The following is an 18,398-nucleotide window of genomic DNA, read 5'->3' on the forward strand; positions in this document are numbered from 1 at the left end:
GTGTTTTAAAGGAATAATGTGCTAGTTTATATTCCTTCAAACGTCGTTGCTTTAGGTTGCGCCTGCTTTTGAGTCAGTGTAGCTATCAGACATACATATCTGAGAACTTTAACTTGTATGGAGACCAATGACAATGCGGATGCAAGCAGGGAACTTGACAAGAGTCTTTGAATCCCATTGAAGGACTAGGAAAGGATTATATAATTGTAAATATTGGAATACTGGTATGAAAACTACCAAGGAGTATGAAAGAGAAGGAGGTAGCCTTATGTTCAAAATTGGCATGTTCTCTATACACAAAGAACAGTCGTGAAAAGTATAGCATAAGAGTATAATACGAAATTATTTTTTGAGAATGGACTGGGCAACTGGGCAACTATTAGTAAGATTACAGAGAAAGGCAGGATAGCTTTGAAAATGTAGGCAAAGTACTTAAACTGAGCAGTCCAGAAGTTAGAACTCCAGATGGAATTCATACATGAAGTTATTGCTACAAAAGTAAATTGAAGACAACCAGTTCAAATGAGATCTAAGACAAATTTGTGTATCCTGATTTTACTGCAATTTTAATAGCTCTTTTGTAGCTTAAACCAATGAGGTTAAATATCTACTCATGAAATATAATGCAAAGATATTCACATGACACCTCTAATTTGCATCACAAAAGAATTTTTCACAAATTAATTAGCATGGGAAAAAGAACCTACATCTTAATACCCTGTTGAAGTCGCATATGTCCTCTAGAATCTCAATAAAATCTCAGCATTTTAGCATTTTTAGATTTTGAAGATTGGAGTAAAGTGAATGTGAAGTTCTTGCTTATCATTCTATTAATAAAACAAACTGTCAGAACCACAGAAAAGTTGTGGTTGAAAAGGATGTCTGAAGAGCTAGTGCAGCATTCCTGCTCAGAGCAGGATATACTATATATATAATATACTAAGGTTGCCCAGGACTGTGTCCATTTGGGTTTTGAATACTTCCAGGGATGGACACTTCACCACCTCTCTGGGCAGCCACCACTAGCAGTGTTCAACCACCATCACAATAAAGTTGTGGGATTTTTTTCTTATGTTTAAATTGAATTATCTGTATTTCAAATTGTGCCCATTGCATCTATCACCAGGAGGGGTTTGCCTCCCTGTTCTTCATTCTCACCCACCAGATATTTATGTACAAAGGTAAATACCCTTGTAAACCTTCTTGATGCTAAATAATCCCAGGTCTCATTTTGTCAAGTCTCATTTTTGTCAGGTCTCATTTTTGTCAAGTACTCCAATCCCTTAATAATCTTGGTGGTTCTTTGCTGGAGTCACCTCAGTGCCTTTCTTACACTGGGGAGTCCAGAAATAGGTAGAGGACTCAAAATATGTGTATCCGGTACTGAGCAGAGGGGAAGAATTGCCCTCCTCAACATCCTGGTAACGTTTCTCCTGATGCAGCCCAGAATGCCGTAGGCATTTGCTGCAAAAGCACATTCCTAGCCCATATTCATCTTGTCCACCGGGACTCCAAGATCCTGCTCTGCAAAGCTGTTTTCCAGTAGAATGGCCCTATTCCATACCTGCAGAGAGAATCTTGAAAATAATATAGGAACTTTCTGAAAGTCAAAATCTAGGAAGCAAAACAAAACTAGTTAGTGTTTTATTTATTTACACTTTTTTATGATTTTATACATTATGAATTCATTTGAATGATATTTCTAACCTCTGGGTTCATAATATTGTAACAGCAATTAATTTGTTACACTGAGTTCAGGTTTTCAGAAAGAATTTCTCAGAACTTAAAAGCTAAGATTAGAAAACTTAGTCCTCAGGACATAGATCAGAAAACTGAAAGTTGGATGTCTGTTTTCAAAAATATGTAACACTTTCAATTCCCAATAAATACCAATAGTTGGTACATTATTACTCTCATAATTAAGTTTCTTAGATTCTACTACAGCCACTGTTTTAATTCTCCTTTTTATGGTACTTTTCATTGTATACGCAAGAAGTATTTCTGCATAAATTGCTGCATGGTCAATGTTTATTACTTCATTTGAAATGCAACCATCAAAAACAATGAAAAAACGTTTTAATTGTTATATCTGTAGTTTTCATGTAAGACTTAAAAGAAATATTTTTGTCCTTACACCAATTTATAATTTACTTTTGAGGTAACAACTTTGAAAGACAAGTATTTCCGTACACACCTAGAAGATAGTCTTTCACTGGGACGAGCACTTGTGATTGAAAATATAGGTGAAGAGTTGGATCCAGTCCTTGATAATGTATTAGAAAAGAATTTCATGAAATCTGGAACTTCTTTTAAGGTTAGTAATTAAAAAAAAAAAAAAAGACTTGGGATAAGTAGTTTGCTTTGTTAGGAATGATAATTCATCCTTTTACCCAAACTTCTGATGAATCAGGTGAATTTTATATTCAGCAGGGTAATCTGAAGAATCAAACTGAAGTAACTAAATTCAGGAGACAGGACCCCAGCTGAGTAATAAGCTCATGAGTCTAAAATTGAATTTAACTACTGAAGTTGCGACTAAAGATTCCAAACTGAAATGAGTTATGTTTATCATGTTAAATGCTTACAATACTTTCTATTGATTCTTGAGCAATTTCATTTTACACCGTTTAAAAGAATTAGTAGAATTGAAAGTACTTCTCTTTTCCTAGTGTGGAGCGCTGATTGTAGCAACTGCAGAATCTTAATTAACCTTAATTAACTGGCTGGGATATGAGAGACATCGGAGACTAGATTGTTGATGATACTGAAAATAAAATAATTACTATTTTTGTAGGGTAGTTTTATTTTGAATGTCAAAGCAAACAAGCGAATTGTTTGGTCCTATTCTTAAGCCTGGTATTTGAAACGGCCTTGGAGACACACACAGTGATCAGATTTCCTTATGCACAAGCAGCTTTCAAGTTAGACTGCTGATTTAGAATATTTTAACTTCTATAAAAAAAATTGTGGAGAACTCTGAATAAATTCATAGTTCCTTTAGAAAAAATCTGTAAGATCTACTTAGTCTTAATAAATATAAAATAATTTCTAATAATTTATGTTCCATTGTTGGATAGAATTTTCTTTTTTTCGTGAACAGACTTTAACAATGATTTCTCCAAACATATGTAGTTTTTGCCATCTTCCTTTGAGGTGTGATTAGAAGCACAAAACCTAAACCAAATAGTTCTGAAGACATGAACTAGAACTCACAGTGGAGATTATCCCTGTGTTTATCTGGAGGGGAATGCTACTTTTGTAATGTACCCTAACTTTACCTTAGGTCATTGATTGTTATTTTCAGGACAAATTTGAATTGTGAAATGCATCTCCTCTCTTTGGCATTTCAAATAACATAATTTTTTTTCCTGATCAATATTATTGAGTCAAATAAACCTCATTTCCCTCTTCTTAATACTATTCTAACTTAATCCACAGGTGAAAGTTGGTGATAAGGAAGTAGATATTATGAATTCATTTAGACTGTACATTACTACAAAGCTACCCAATCCTGCTTTCACACCTGAAATTAATGCAAAAACATCGATTATTGATTTTACCGTTACAGTGAAAGGACTTGAGAATCAGTTGCTAAGAAGAGTAGTCCTTACTGAAAAACAGGTAACCTAATGGTACACACAAACCATGGTGATTTTTTTTTTTTTTAGTTACTTAACTGGTTTTAGTATGTAGAGAAAAAGAAATGCTCAAATGGAAAAAAGACATCAACTATTTTCTAAAGCTTTATTCAGAGTCAGTATAGAAATTTCCAAATAACAAAAATACATCTCAAGGATCTTCTGCATATGACTGTCAGCATAGCATGAACACTTAAGTACAAGTATTTGGCACTGATAAGATACTTCATAAGATGCTGAATAAAGACTGCTTAAAAAAAAAAAGTTCTAAAAATACGTCTTAGATACCTGAAAAATTAAAAAGTAAAATGCGTATTTCATGTCTGCATCCAACTCTTTATCTGTATCAAATTTCATAAACCTGAAAAATTGAATTTTAAGTATGACTCATAGATACAGACCATAAAATGTCATGGCATTTTCTTGTTTTTTAATAATAGGAGCTAGAGGCAGAACGAATTGCACTCATGGAAGATGTAACTTCAAATAAGAGGAAGATGAAAGAACTGGAAGACAATCTTCTGTACAAACTAAGTGCAACCAAAGGTTCTGTATCAAAGTATTAAGAGATTAGACAGGTTAAACTGATTCACATAAGAACCTTTCCATGCAGAATTTTATTTATGCATCTAAGATACAATAAGAGAACATCCAGTGGTAGAAATCAGAAGTATGCTTATTTACTGGAGTGTGAAGGATTCGGAACTATAGAATTCCACTATATACAACTGTAAACACTAAGTATTTTTAACACCTAAACAAGTTTTGTGAAAGAAATCAATTTCTTGAGAGCTTTCTGCCCCTCAAATGAGATAAAAGTATCTGATCATGAGCAAATCCTTAACCCATTGAAAATGCAAGGTAAAATGGGCTAGTTAAAATGGTATTGAAAATCTTTTGTAGTGAATTAAGAACCTGCACATGATCAATTGCTATCTCTTTGGTGGAAACAGAAGGTGGCGCCTTCTAGCAAATCAATCATTAAGTACCTGAGATGCATGAATACTGTTGTGTGACCATTGCCCTTAGGACCCTAAGTCATTTTGACTTTGTGTGTATCAATCAATAGACTTTAAAATAATTGAAGTACTGTGTATGATAACATACTCATAACATATGATAACACATACACATACTGTGTATGTTATGTGCATAAGAAAGCTATCTTCTCCAATACATGTTGCAAAGCTGGTGGTATAGATACATTCATATTGACATAGGCAGAAGGCATTTGTTTAGCATGTTGAATATAAAAATAGTTTTAGCATTACATATCCTGTTTGGTCTCCATTTTAAAAGCTTTCTGCAATTCAGTAAATCTTACAAATTCAGTAAATCTATTATAAATAATTCCTGTAATTTAGCCTTTTGATTTTTACATATATGAAGTAAAAATGTTGTTATTAGAATGCCTTAAACATCAAATATTTTACTTTTTAGGTTCACTAGTAGATGATGAATCGTTGATTGGTGTTCTGCAAACAACTAAGCTAACAGCTGCTGAAGTAGCTGAAAAGTTGGCTGTGGCAGCAGAAACTGAAGTGAAAATTAACACTGCTCAGGAGGAATATCGACCTGCTGCTACACGCGGAAGCATTCTTTATTTTCTCATTACAGCAATGAGCATGGTCAATAATATGTATCAAACTTCACTGGCTCAGTTCTTGAAGATATTTGATCAATCCATGGCCAAGTAGGAAGGCACAGAGTTTTCTACAGTTCAGATATTTGTCTTTCCAATGTATTTGCTGTTATTAACATGCTTTGTTTTTGGTTCATTTCCGTTGTTCAGATCTGGGAAGTCTCCTGTACCTCAGAAAAGAGTCTCAAATATTATTGAGTATCTTACCTTTGAAATTCACTCATATTCTGTTAGAGGCTTGTACAAAAATCACAAATTCCTCTTTACCCTTTTAATGACATTAAAAATTGATCTTGAGAGAGAATATGTGAAAACCCAAGAGTTCCATACATTCATTAAGGGTAAGTATGATTTTTTTGTCTACATGGTTTCTACCAATAGTTCTGTGGGAACTACCTCTGTCCTTATCCCTGCTGTGGTCTAGTGAAGTTGGATGCCCATCTCTGTTCTACCTCCACCATTTAACCATGTTATGTTCTCTCCTGAGATTAAGATTGTAGTCCTGCTTCTCTCCATCAATTTGTTTAATAATTATATACTTTTGTATTATCTGTGTATACTTATTTTTACAAATTACGTAACTTCTTGCTCCTTTGCTTCACTGTTGAATAAAGCTATCTTCTAAGTTGCCAGAACAGATGCATGTAAAGTCCAGGAAGTGATACAGTTTTTTCTTAGTTTAGCTAGATAGGAAAGTATTACATGCATTATTCTGGATGCTGGAACTTTTCACATATGCCTATGAATGGCAAAATAAAAACTAATGAAAGGAGATGCATTGCATATTTAACTCATTAACATAACAAATGACTAACTGTAAGAACTTAGAAATATTTATCAAAAAATTAGGGATGTATATTAAGAATATCAGTGATTCTATGATTCTATTACAATTAGAAACACATTTTTTACACTTTCATAATTCTCATTCTTAATTGAATAAGTCTGCCTCAAAAAATTAAGGTTTAAAATTTATTCCAAAAGCAAAAGCTTCCCTAAGATCTGTTTACTGTCCATTCATTGGAACTTTTTGCTCTCTTTTGATGTTAATTGTTCTCATTGGCGTACTAATGTCCAGATTCAGCAAGGTGATTCTTGTGTTCCTACTGAAGGATACTCAGGTAGCTAGAATAGAGATTCTGTTTTGTAAAAATCATCACTGATAAAAAAAAATAAATTCTTGCATCCTTGAAGCATGCAGGAGAACATCTCAAAGAATTAACTCTTTCCCTGTAAAGTCAATATTCATTATAAGAGTGACCTACATGAATAAATTATCTTAGTTGTGGAGACCACTGAATAACACCCTCTAGTTTTCCTCAGAAGTGGTACTAATTAATTTGTGAAGGATTGGGAAGAGGCAACTGCAACAAGAAGAAAATTGTGATAAAAAGTTAATTATAAAAAAATGTTAAGAGTTAATCTGCTTAAAATTGGATTGCAGTCTTATCCCGGAGGTGCTCCTTTGAGTTTCCTCCTCAATTGCATATCAGTGGATGTGAAACATGTATTATATAAGGCCAGATAGCCATACATATATGCTATTTAAAATTGTTTATGCTTGATAGGCTGCCTAGGATTGACTGATTCCATCAGTCCAGAGTTTCTTTCTTTTCTTGTTGTGAACATATGAAAAGGAAGCAAGATTATTAAGAATTTCCAATACTTCAAATATAATCAGTATTATTGTATGAACTTTTAACAGCAAGCTATATAGAGCACATGATCTTAGATGAGGAGCTGAGAGAACTGGGCTTGTTCAGCCTGTCAAACATAAGACTTAGGGGAAACTCAATAGTAGTCTTCCGTAACCTGTGAGAAGGCCATTAAGAGTACAGAGGTTGGCTCTTAAGTGGTGCACAAGAAGATCAGAGACAACAGAAATAAACTGGGAAAAAAAGAGAGATTCAGAGATGGATGTAAGGGTCAGGGCTTTTTTTTCATTATGACAAAAAACAAACATTAGAACTCATTGTTATACAGTCTCCATCCTTGGAGGTTTTTAAGATCAAACAGGATACAGATGTGATTTTATCTCAGCTGACCCTGCTTTTAACAGGTTGGACTACAGACCTCCTGAGATCCCTTCCACACTAAATTATGATCTTATGAAATAAATGCAGAGTACACAGGAGTGTAATTAGCACCCCAGTGAAAATTACTTGGGCCAGAAAACATAATTTAGAAAGAAATACCAAATATGTCTTGACCCCTTGAATGCCATGTGTATTTCATCAGAATGTTTATATTTACAGGAGGTGCAGCACTGGATCTACAAGCTTGCCCACCCAAACCATTCCACTGGATTCTTGACATGACATGGCTAAACCTAGTGGAACTGAGCAAACTCCCACAGTTTGCAGAAATTTTGGATCAGGTGATATCTAATTGTCTTTCTAACATTAATAACCAGTTTCCTAATCATAACTGTTCCTATGTTTTACATTTGGAGTACGTAAGAGATGTGGTTAAGAGCAAGGCCACAGAATACAGCATGAAAGCATAGAAGTGAGCAGCTAGGTAGCATGAATGGAGGTATATTTATTTGCTCTGGGTTTTTTGTATGTTTTATTGTATTTTGTAGTATAGTCATAGAGGTAAAAAGAAGAGAACTGGAGCAAAGAACTGGTAAAAAAGGAAGTCATTGAAAGAGAGACAGAAATAAGGAGAAAGGATTAAAATGTAGAGGTATCAAAAAGGCTCAGAAAGTTAATCTATGGATGTCAGGTTTTAAGTTTTTTAAGTTTTTTAAGTTTAATTGTTTGTTGCTTGTTTTTAAATACTCATTTCCATTCCAAGGTTAAAAATGAAATCTGGGAGGGTGCCAACTAAGATATCAATTAAAAGTGCATATATGGAGATAACATCTTTTTATTACTTATCTGTATCCATTAGGTATGCTTTTCTATTTGGTTCATCATATTAAATGCCACTGGCTCATTATTCACTTAGAAACAAACAGAAAATTATTTAAAGTAAAAAAAAGAAAACTTGAAAATGGTATGTGCAGTTCTCAAGACATTGCCTGTGTTTTTCTTTTTTCCTTGCCAGTTACAATTTTTTTGTCCTCTAAAAATTAAGTCCTTCAATCCCAGATGTCTAATTTAACCTAACAAAGACATATCCCTCTTTAAACATTTAGATGACCCTGTTCCTTTTCACACTGCTACTACTTCCACTTGTACTTAAGAGGTGGTACAAAGAAATATGTAATGAAAGCTTAATGATTTTACTGAGCCGACTAAAGTCGCTTTAGCTCTGTAATCTGTCTCTGGCTGTGGCCTCACTTTGAGAAGGTACCTCTTCTGCCTCTTCTGAATACACTTCTAGCATGTGCTTAGGTTGATGACTGTTGATGTAGAACTGAGCTATTTGCTTATAAGGTTGTTTTTCTCAGACATGGATTATAGTTCAGAAAGGGATATTCGGTGTTTATTGATCTCTCTGAATTTCATTATAGCAAATATGTGGTTGGAAGATGTCCCTATATGTTCATTTTGCACTCCTCTCCTAACCCATGATTGGTGTAGGTTGTTCTGAAACTATTATCTGAAATCAAGTCAGTCAACTGGGCAGAGCTCCTTGGTTTATAACATGCATATGGAACTGTATTTCAGAACAGATGGTATCATTGTAATCCTTGTTCTCTTTCCAGTGATCTCAGAACATTGTGGTAGCTGACTCTTCTCAGTCACTGCATTAGAGGCTTAACTGCATAGCAATTTTCACTCTGTCCTGACCACCAATGTCCTTGTCCTATTAGATCCTTGCTTTTGCAAGGTGCCTGAATAATGATCATATTTGTAGCCAGATTTATTCTTTCACAATTGAAAAACATACTAGAGTCTTTTATTTTTCATTTGTGATTCTTTGGCTGGCTGGTCTGTGCTGGGACAGATTTTTCTGTTCCTCTTAGTACTTTGTGGTCAGAAGTAGCGAGTTAATCACTGTGTGATCCTCTTTTAGTATAGAATCTTTCTGCTAATTACTGCTTTTTGTCTAAGTAGCTGCTTGTGTTCAGGAGGTAAATCAGTGGATAATTGATTAGCTTAAGAGCCAACATCTTAATACTGAAATTTCTATTTTAAATATCTTAATAGCAATTCACATGGTATATGTCTTAAATGCTATAGACTTTTAATGTTATTTGTAACATTATCCTAATATCATAACAGACTCTCATCAAAATGCACATTTACAAAGGGATTTTGCTGCGGATGAAATATATTTATATGTACCTTAATGTCATAAATTTAGGTATCTTCTAATGAGAAGCAATGGAAAAGCTGGTTTGATAAAGATGCTCCTGAGGAAGAGATTATACCTAATCGATATAGTGATTCACTTGATATCTTTCGCAAGCTTTTACTCATCCGGTGAGCATCTTCAGAAATTTGGGAAATAACACACATGGTTACATCACATGTCTTGGCCTGTCCAGTGAGCTATTATCATAATGGGGTAATTTTAATTAATTTCTGGGTGACATGAAGTAGTATTTAATTCACAGACATGAATAATTATTTAATTCACTCACTTTAGAGATATACTTCGAAGAGTCTAAAAAATTTATTTCTAGGAAATATATTTATGGCTTTGCTTTTATGCCATGACAAATGGAAATGCAATCACATTGCAGCCTTCTCCAAAAAGTCACTGAGAAAGTAGAATCATTGGGATGGTTTTTAAAATTATTTTATTTCTTTATTTCTTTTAAAATGAGCTATTTTAAATAACTTTAAATATGTTATACTAATTAAAAAAAAAATTCGTTTGTGTAAATGCAATACAGGTGTTCCAAAGTCCCAGAGTGTGTGATTGTACTGAATCAGCTAAGATCTCTGTGGCAGGGCTTGGCATAGAATGGATTTCCCGAAAGCAACATTATGCATGAGATCATATCTTCTTATGTTCATTGTATACTTTACAAGTGCTGCAACAGTTAAATCAGAGGTGTTCCATTAAAAAAAATAAAAAAACAAACCAGCAGCATTAATTACTAGACCAAGATTTTTCTTTGGAGGAGATTCAACCTGTGCAGTAGAAAGGCTAGAATCTCATGGAAGAAGTACAATACGCCTTTGAATAAGAATCTAAAAATCACTTTTGCCAAGTGATGTCTTTTATCCAAAAGTAACCATTTGTATTTCTTTTCCCCATGGGAAAAAATAAAAGCTCACCCCCAACACAAATGCAATCCAATGTCAAAAAGCAAAGTCTGTACCCTAAAATACTGATAAACCAAATGAAACATCTACAGAATTCTCCTAAAGGACAAAAACAATCTTGCACTTCCTTAATTGTGTTCTCAGATACAAAATCTGTGTTTAAAATGAAGAATGTCCCAGACTGATAAAGGTACCCAGAACAGAAAATCACCATGCAAATAGGTTACTTAAGACAAAATTGTTAGCAACTGAAAAGTATTGAACAGTCCTAAACAGAGGGGAAGACCACCAGCTCGGTCTATTGTTATATCTGTAAAGACAAACCTACAAACATATATGTGAATGCGTATACATATATAAATATATATTATGAAGCAAAAATCTCTGATAAAAATAGAATTTCTAATTTAAGTCTGGTATTTGCAACAGAAAGAGGCAGTGAATTAGTATCCTAATATATATGTTAATTTCTAGGTCTTGGTGTCCAGATCGAACCCTTTCCCAAGCCAGGAAATATATTGCAAATTCCTTGAGTGAGAAATACACGGAGCCATTCATTTTGAATTTAGAAGAAACATGGGGAGAAAGTGACACACGGTCACCTCTCATCTGTTTCTTGTCTATGGGATCTGACCCAAGTATGCAGATTGAATCCTTGGCTAGGAAGCTTAAATTAGGTATGTAAGCAATTATTCATTGTCATGTGTTAAGATACAGAAGTGTAATGTAAGTAATTTCAGGTTCTGGTTTATTTTTTCTCTGAAAAGTATTTCTTAAATTATGTTGCACTGTTGTTCCTGAACTGTCATCTAAAGATAAAATAATATTTTAAGTAAAAGATGGTATGCTGAGAATCATTCTGTGTGCAGTTGAACAGTAATGTTTTCAGATTTCTTTTTTCCTAAATTGTTATCATCCTTCTCAGAGATGATTTTTTTAATCCCTCTCTGTAAGACAATATTTGCAAGTTTTGATTGTTTGGTTTGTTTGGGCTAATTTTCTTTTGTTGTTCTGGCATAGTGACAATACTGTTTTCTTGTTTTTACTTTTAATTGCTGATAATGTGAAAATCAGTAATCTGCTTACAGAAAAAACTAACCAAAAATACCCACAAGATCAGCATTTTTATATTCTGGATTTTATGTCTGCATCATATGGAAATTTTGAAGAACTGTGCATATGAACTGAGTTAGAAGTAGAAACACATATTATTAGTCACATTAATTTTTTTTTAATATATTACAATTATACTATTTGCTTACTTACATGGTTTCATTATCTCTATCTAAAGAAAAATCTGGGTTCATATTTCAGATACTGTAGCTTACTTCATTAAAATTTGGCAGAGTTTCACTTCTACAAACACTGTAAATATTGTGGATGTATATATGAATATTATTTTACAAAGATATAGTGTTCAGGAAAATTATATACAGTACTATAATATAATAGTAAAGGGATTCTACTTTCGTATATTTTTCCATTAAAGATATATGAAAGTATATAATATACATTTTTGCATTTAAAAGAATATGTTTTTGCATTAAAGTGTACTTAATTGTGCTGTATTTATATCACTATTTTGGGAGGCTGAACTGGAATTCTTACTTTTTCTCAAGAATATAAGTTCATTAATCATATGTTGTCAAATATGTTATAGAATGTGTGACCATCTCTATGGGTCAAGGACAAGAAGTTCATGCACGCAAATTCATACAGGCATCAGTGCAACAGGTGGGAAAAAACACTGCAATATAAATTGACCGTTTTAGTATTCTTTAACACGTCAATCATAATGAGGAAATGCTTCTTTAGACTTCTGCAAAGTTGTGTCCTTTTTATCTGGTAGACGGAAGTGCTTCAGAGGTTTTCCAGGACTTCCTGTCTTTCATGCAGAAAAAAGAAGAGGTCAGGCAGTATCAGTTCAGGGAATTCCAACTGTATGATAGAATCATAGAATGGTTTGTGTTGGAAGTGATCTTTTAAGATCATTTAGTCCAACCCCCTTCCACAATGACCTGGGACATCTTCAACTAGGTCTTTTTCTGCTATCTGGGAGATAGCTTCATTTGAGGAGGGGAAAAAAAAGAATCTTGTCAGATGATGTTTATTGTACAATCTGCTTAATTTGTGGTTTTCTATTATGGACATACATGTATATGTCTGTAGGTATATGGCCTTTACAACATGCTTTCTAGATACTGTTGTATAATCCAAGGTTCTCTAGCTAATGCAGCCTTGGTTATGGAAGTTCTCTATATTGTATCTATATTGTGTCCCAGTAACCTCTGAATTCCTTCCAAATGTTGTGACACCAGTACTGGAATATGGATGTACACAACTTTGGAAAAAGAAAAAAAAGAAATCCATTGGTAACAAATTCTGAACTAAATGCCTTTGCAGTGCGCACATTTTACAGAAGGGGGGATATGTGAACATCAAATCTGAAACAATGCAGAACTAATAAAAATGAAGACAAATCTCTGTGTTTTTTTCTTACCTCTGGCCAGGAGTATAAAATATGATTAAAACTGTGGTGTTGTATTGCATGTAGATAATTTTCAAAAAATGAGCCTGATTCATTTACGAATGGGATAAACTGATTAAAGATCTTCCTCAAAAAAAGTGGATCCCAATAAAAGAAGAAAAAAAATCCATAATTTAATTTTTTTAATAACCATCAGTTCACTATAAATATTTCAATTATATATTGTCACCAAATGCTAGTTATTTTTAAATGAGTTAAAACAAAATTGCCAAAATGAAATTACAAGCAGTAATGAAATCCACACATCACTGTTTAGAGCTGATGAAATAATATCCCTTTTTAATATCAGGCTTCTGATTTATCAGACTTCTAAAGGGATGCTGCAAAAGCTGATGTGTTTAAACTCGTAAGCAAACATGCAGAGAGATAACAATCAAAATAGAGCTTTCATGCAATTTTAGAGTTGAATAAGATCAAAATTAATATGCAGAGGTTGAATTTCATGCAAATACATTTATTTCAGATTAATTGCAGTTAAAAAGTTTCAGAGTCTTGTTACTGTCTCTTTACACTTATTTATTTTATTAAAAAAGAAGTTTTCAGAAAAGATATTCTTTAGATTTCAGCTGTTACTTTTCCGCTCACATTCTTTTGGATCTGGTAGCAGAATTACTCAATACTGGTGTTTTGCTGAGAGAGGACAGGAATTACTGCTTTTTGCCACTAGGTAGCACTGATACTTTACTTAGACTATTGGCTCTGATGTTATTTTCATTGTGAACAATAGGACTTGGAAATAACTGTTGCACTAACTTTTCCTATTTGCTTTAACTGTGCCAATATCAAATCAAATGATAATACATATTCAGGAGCAATCCAAAAGTAAAAAATAAAAAAAAAATGCAAGACCAAATTTGATTCTAATATGGGCAATTGGTTTTAGCATTATAAATAACTTACTCTAAATTTTATATTATAATAGTCTATATTCTTATTTAGGGAGGCTGGGTATTACTTCAGAATTGTCATCTTGGGCTGGATTTCATGGATGAACTGCTGGAGACACTTCTTACTATTGAGATACAGAATGAGACGTTTCGAGTTTGGATAACTACTGAGCCACATCCTAAATTCCCAATTGCACTGCTACAGGTTTGTTTGAATATTTAATTCCAGTACCTCAAGCCATCAAGATTATGCAAATTAAGTTTGCAAATTTTAATTAAATTAATGGGGAAAGAAAACCCAAAACCAAAACCCAACAAAAAATGAACTTACCTCACAATGCAAGTAACACTTTAAACAGGAAGGTTACTTACCAGTAATTGGAAGTTCTCAAAGATGCATTATATATGTGTGAGTTCACACTAATTCAGTACACAGAAACACTTGAATCAAAACTATCTCTTTTTCCCAACCCAGTCTTGTGAGCAGAATAATGCCTGCAACTGTTCTTAGACTCTTCCAGATTTCCCTGTCTGAAATAAAGGATAAAAGGGGCATAACATCTCAAAGAACATATTCCACCAAGAAGTAACCTCTTTTACTTTGGATAAATGATCAGTGGTTGTTCTGTAGATCTCAAGGAGACATTTTCATCAGTACCAGGAAAATTGTCTAAACTCTTACAAAGTACATTTAAGTTACTCATAATGGTTTCTAGCTCTCTCATAGTGGCTCATAATGCTAGTTAATATCTAGTGTAATAGCTGTGTCTTAACATTTCTGTTTATGGACCCCTTTTCTTTAAAAAAAAAGTGGAAGATTGTTTAGTGGTTCTCATTCTCTCTAAATAACAATAGATAACATAATTGACACCTAGGATGTGAAGGAAGGGAAGGGTTCCTTTCTTGAACAAACCTAGGAAGGCTGTTGCCTTCAATAAGAAATGTATGTCACCATGGAAAAACGTTGTGTACAGGCAACTAGTTGTATGGACTACATTCTCTTGTGTTTTCATAACAGAAAATAAATGCATTCTGCATCTTTTCGGGATTTATGAATTGTGAGGTATCTAAACACACAGTTTGCTAAAAGTGATACTAGAGAACCGAAGAGGGTTGCTAGGTGAATTTCATCACTGCATTTATCTCAAATATCTCACATGTGATTTCCCACTCTCTAATATCACACTACATGTTAAAATATTAACATCTTCAGGGATTCCAGAAAATTATTAACAGACAAATCAAAAGCCAGCTCCTTCTCTCAGAAGGAAGGAGAGAATAATTTCCTCTTTTTGTATAGAACATGCAGCAAAAACTGAACAGGATATCTTTTGAAGTGTGGAAAGACTGGCTAGCAAGTGTTCTCATTCCATCCAACAGTCTAGTGTGTTTATGTACAGATAGATAGGTTTTTGCAGAAAACCGGAGCTTATCTCTGAAACAGCATGTCAGGGCTCTGAAGCCCAGAAAGAAGTTTGTGAGACTGAAGTTGAAAAGCCATTCCTTAAAAATAACTGGAGTGTTTTACCACAAGTATGGAGATGGTGAAACTGCCCTGTGTAGTACATATTCATGAATGCCTTTCATTAAGTGTCTGTCAGAAGTAGAAAAGAGTTCAGAGCCATACTTGCATTCAGCCCACGGGTGGGCATGCTACAATGCATGCTACAATGATACCCAAGCCAGCCAGCAAAGTACTTACTGTGGGAACTGAAAAATACTTAGTTTTTATTTGAGTTGGTCCAGCATTAGAAGGTAGTCTCAAGGAATAGAGATTCTAGTAAGGCCAGTCTGTGTCTGACCTAATGGGTTCAAGTGTGCCCCATAAACATTACCTACCATTGGAATGCAGTAGTACTTAGTGGTAAGTACAACATTCTCTGACACAAAAACCTATGCTAGTGTTCTTCCAAATAATTTGCAGCTATGATTTGACAACTGAAATTTTGTAGCAACTATTCCTATAAGGCAGTCAGCATGGAGCTAAGGGGCTGTATTCTAAGGGGATGTGGCAGTTTGCTACCACAAATGCCGATTCCATGCCTGCTGACCAGAGTGCCTAGGAACATTCTCAGGTGAATCCAATTTACTTGTGCAGACCTAGTCACAGAGTCCCGAGTAACCACTGTGAACACAAAGATCTGAGGAGAGGTGAGACTTGTTTGTATTTACTATGAACTCCTGGGACCAGAAATACAAGACATTTCACCTACTCTGGATAGTTCTCTTCGATCATTCAGTCATTGAATTAGGGGTAGAGAACCATATGATGCCTTCTGAGAAGCATGGCAAGTGCTTCTAGGTTGTTGATGAAAATTCTTGGATCTATGAACAAGTGTCCATGATGGTTCTGGACAACATAAACTGAAGGTCTGTATTCAAAATCTTTCGAGGCCTGATCTTGTATGTGCTCAGTTTATGTAATTTACAGTAAAGCTACATATCAACTTTGTATCTACAATGCTTTAGCTATTTATGTTTTATTTATAACTAATAGTTGCAACATTTTTGCATGTTGCTGTTTTTGTTTCAGTAAACAAATCCAATTCCTTTATATTTTTCACATGACAGATTGCTATAAAGTTTACAAATGAACCTCCCTATGGTATACGTGCTGGATTGCAAAGAACATTTTCTGGAATTAATCAGGATCTGTTAGATGTTAGCAACTTGCCTATGTGGAAACCTTTGCTTTACACTGTAGCTTTCCTGCATTCTATTGTTCAGGTACTAGTCACAGAGTTTTCAAATAGCATTATAATTGATGGAGTCACTTTAAACAAGGTTCCTGAAAATATGCATTCTACGATTTATTGTAGCATCATGTTGCAAAGCTGAAGTTTTAATTTCTTTTCTCTGTATTTTGAGATTCCTTTTATATATATAAATTTTACACAATTTTTGTACTATGGGTATTTAGAATGAGGTTTTGTTTTTTTTTTTCTCATCTAACTTTAGCTGTTCAAAAGTTGTTTTGTAAGGGGAAAAGCTATCTTTGTAGACAATAGAAACAGATAAGCACTTCAAAAAAGAAAATCAGCTTATTTGTCTTAGTTGTCCCTCTGTAAAAAAATAAATAATTTTCAAGAGGTATGTCACTCTTCCTGTCTGTTGATTTTAAAGGCAATCAAGATGCCTAGATTAAAGTAGCTGTCTAATTTCTAGATGGCTAAAATTAAATAAAATCTGTGTCAGTGTGTTTTCTACGTTAATTCCAATGTGTGCATAATGGTATCTAAACTATGTACTTTAAAGCTATATAGAAGTTTCGATATCATAATAAATACCAACATTTTGATCTCTCTGAAAACACCTTTTCATCAAGGATCTCAAAATAGTTATAAAACAGTATTTAAGCATTAGGCTCTATTGAGCTGCTCATATTTTCAGTGTAGCAAAGATATTGAGAGGAGGGCAGTTTGTTGGAGGTCCCCATTAAGATACAGTATTCCGTATTATTTTCCTCCTTCTACCTTTGTATAAGCAGTGAGAAAGTTGTTCCATGTATTGCCTCAGGATTATACTGTTCTTGTGGAAATAGAAGATCTAAGCTCTTATTCAACTATCTGTTCTTTTAAAAACTATTATAACTATTCACCTGTTCAGAAAATGGATTTAAGGATTGCCAATCAGCAAGTGATATATATATGTTGCCCTGCCTTTAAACTGACCAATTCTTAATATTCCTTGGTGACAAATTTATGGTGATGAATATAGCATAAGAAATAATTCAGAGAATTTAGCAGAAAATCATTATATGTTTCTGCAGAGTATTACTGGTTAATGTTGCCTCATCTGCTTATAAACAATATTTAATTTTGAAAAAATTAAAGGGTTATTTTCAGTTCTAATTATTTTTAGATATTGTAGCTAAGGTACCTACCTAAACATTGCTTAACTGTATGTCGAAGACTATAAGTCATTCTTGACTTGGTAATTTAAACCCTAATAAATATGTTATCATTTAGCTAATTTTAGTTATTAGTAACTTTTAGATTAAATTATTTTTCTCTTACTGCAAGTATTACAATTTTATTTTCAAATATGTATGCAATAATAAATTCAAATAATGTAGTGGTGGCAGTCTTATAAAGTTGTGAATTTTTAAAAATGTTTATTAAAACAATAGAGTGAAACTATAAGACAAAAGCAGAAACCTAGAAACCTATGGTCAACTGAGCATTAATACAGGAGCTTGAAAAACTGAAACTATCATTATTTGACAGTATTCGTAGAAAAAAATAGACAAGCTGTAGAACTCTGTACTGAGTGTGCTGAAAATGCAGAGATAGTCATTCTTTAATTACTTAATATAAAAACCTGATCATCCACACAGACATGAGATATTTCAAACATATGATGATAAATTGAATAGTAAAGGTAACAACAAATAAGTCTGTTGCTTCTTCTGTAAATATTTATCCTTCATGGTATAACTTAAAAATAAACTTTGTCTATTACTGATGTGTATGAGGCATATAGCCATTTCTCAGGCTAGCTTTCTCTTCAGTTCAA

General features: G+C 33.6%; 1 protein-coding gene across 1 annotated transcript in view; it reads left to right on the forward strand.

Moving 5' to 3' along the window:
• The window catches only part of DNAH8 (dynein axonemal heavy chain 8), a 138,785-nt gene that overhangs the window by 107,861 nt on the left and 12,526 nt on the right, over positions 1–18,398 (forward strand). The window contains 11 exon segments of the mRNA XM_034060769.1: positions 2,159–2,314; positions 3,439–3,621; positions 4,079–4,184; positions 5,079–5,331; positions 5,431–5,621; positions 7,536–7,657; positions 9,538–9,656; positions 10,923–11,125; positions 12,109–12,182; positions 13,936–14,088; positions 16,455–16,610. Coding sequence (XP_033916660.1) covers positions 2,159–2,314; positions 3,439–3,621; positions 4,079–4,184; positions 5,079–5,331; positions 5,431–5,621; positions 7,536–7,657; positions 9,538–9,656; positions 10,923–11,125; positions 12,109–12,182; positions 13,936–14,088; positions 16,455–16,610 — 1,716 coding nt within the window.

Source organism: Melopsittacus undulatus, chromosome 3 (assembly GCF_012275295.1).
Source record: "Melopsittacus undulatus isolate bMelUnd1 chromosome 3, bMelUnd1.mat.Z, whole genome shotgun sequence".
Lineage (NCBI taxonomy): Eukaryota > Metazoa > Chordata > Aves > Psittaciformes > Psittaculidae > Melopsittacus > Melopsittacus undulatus.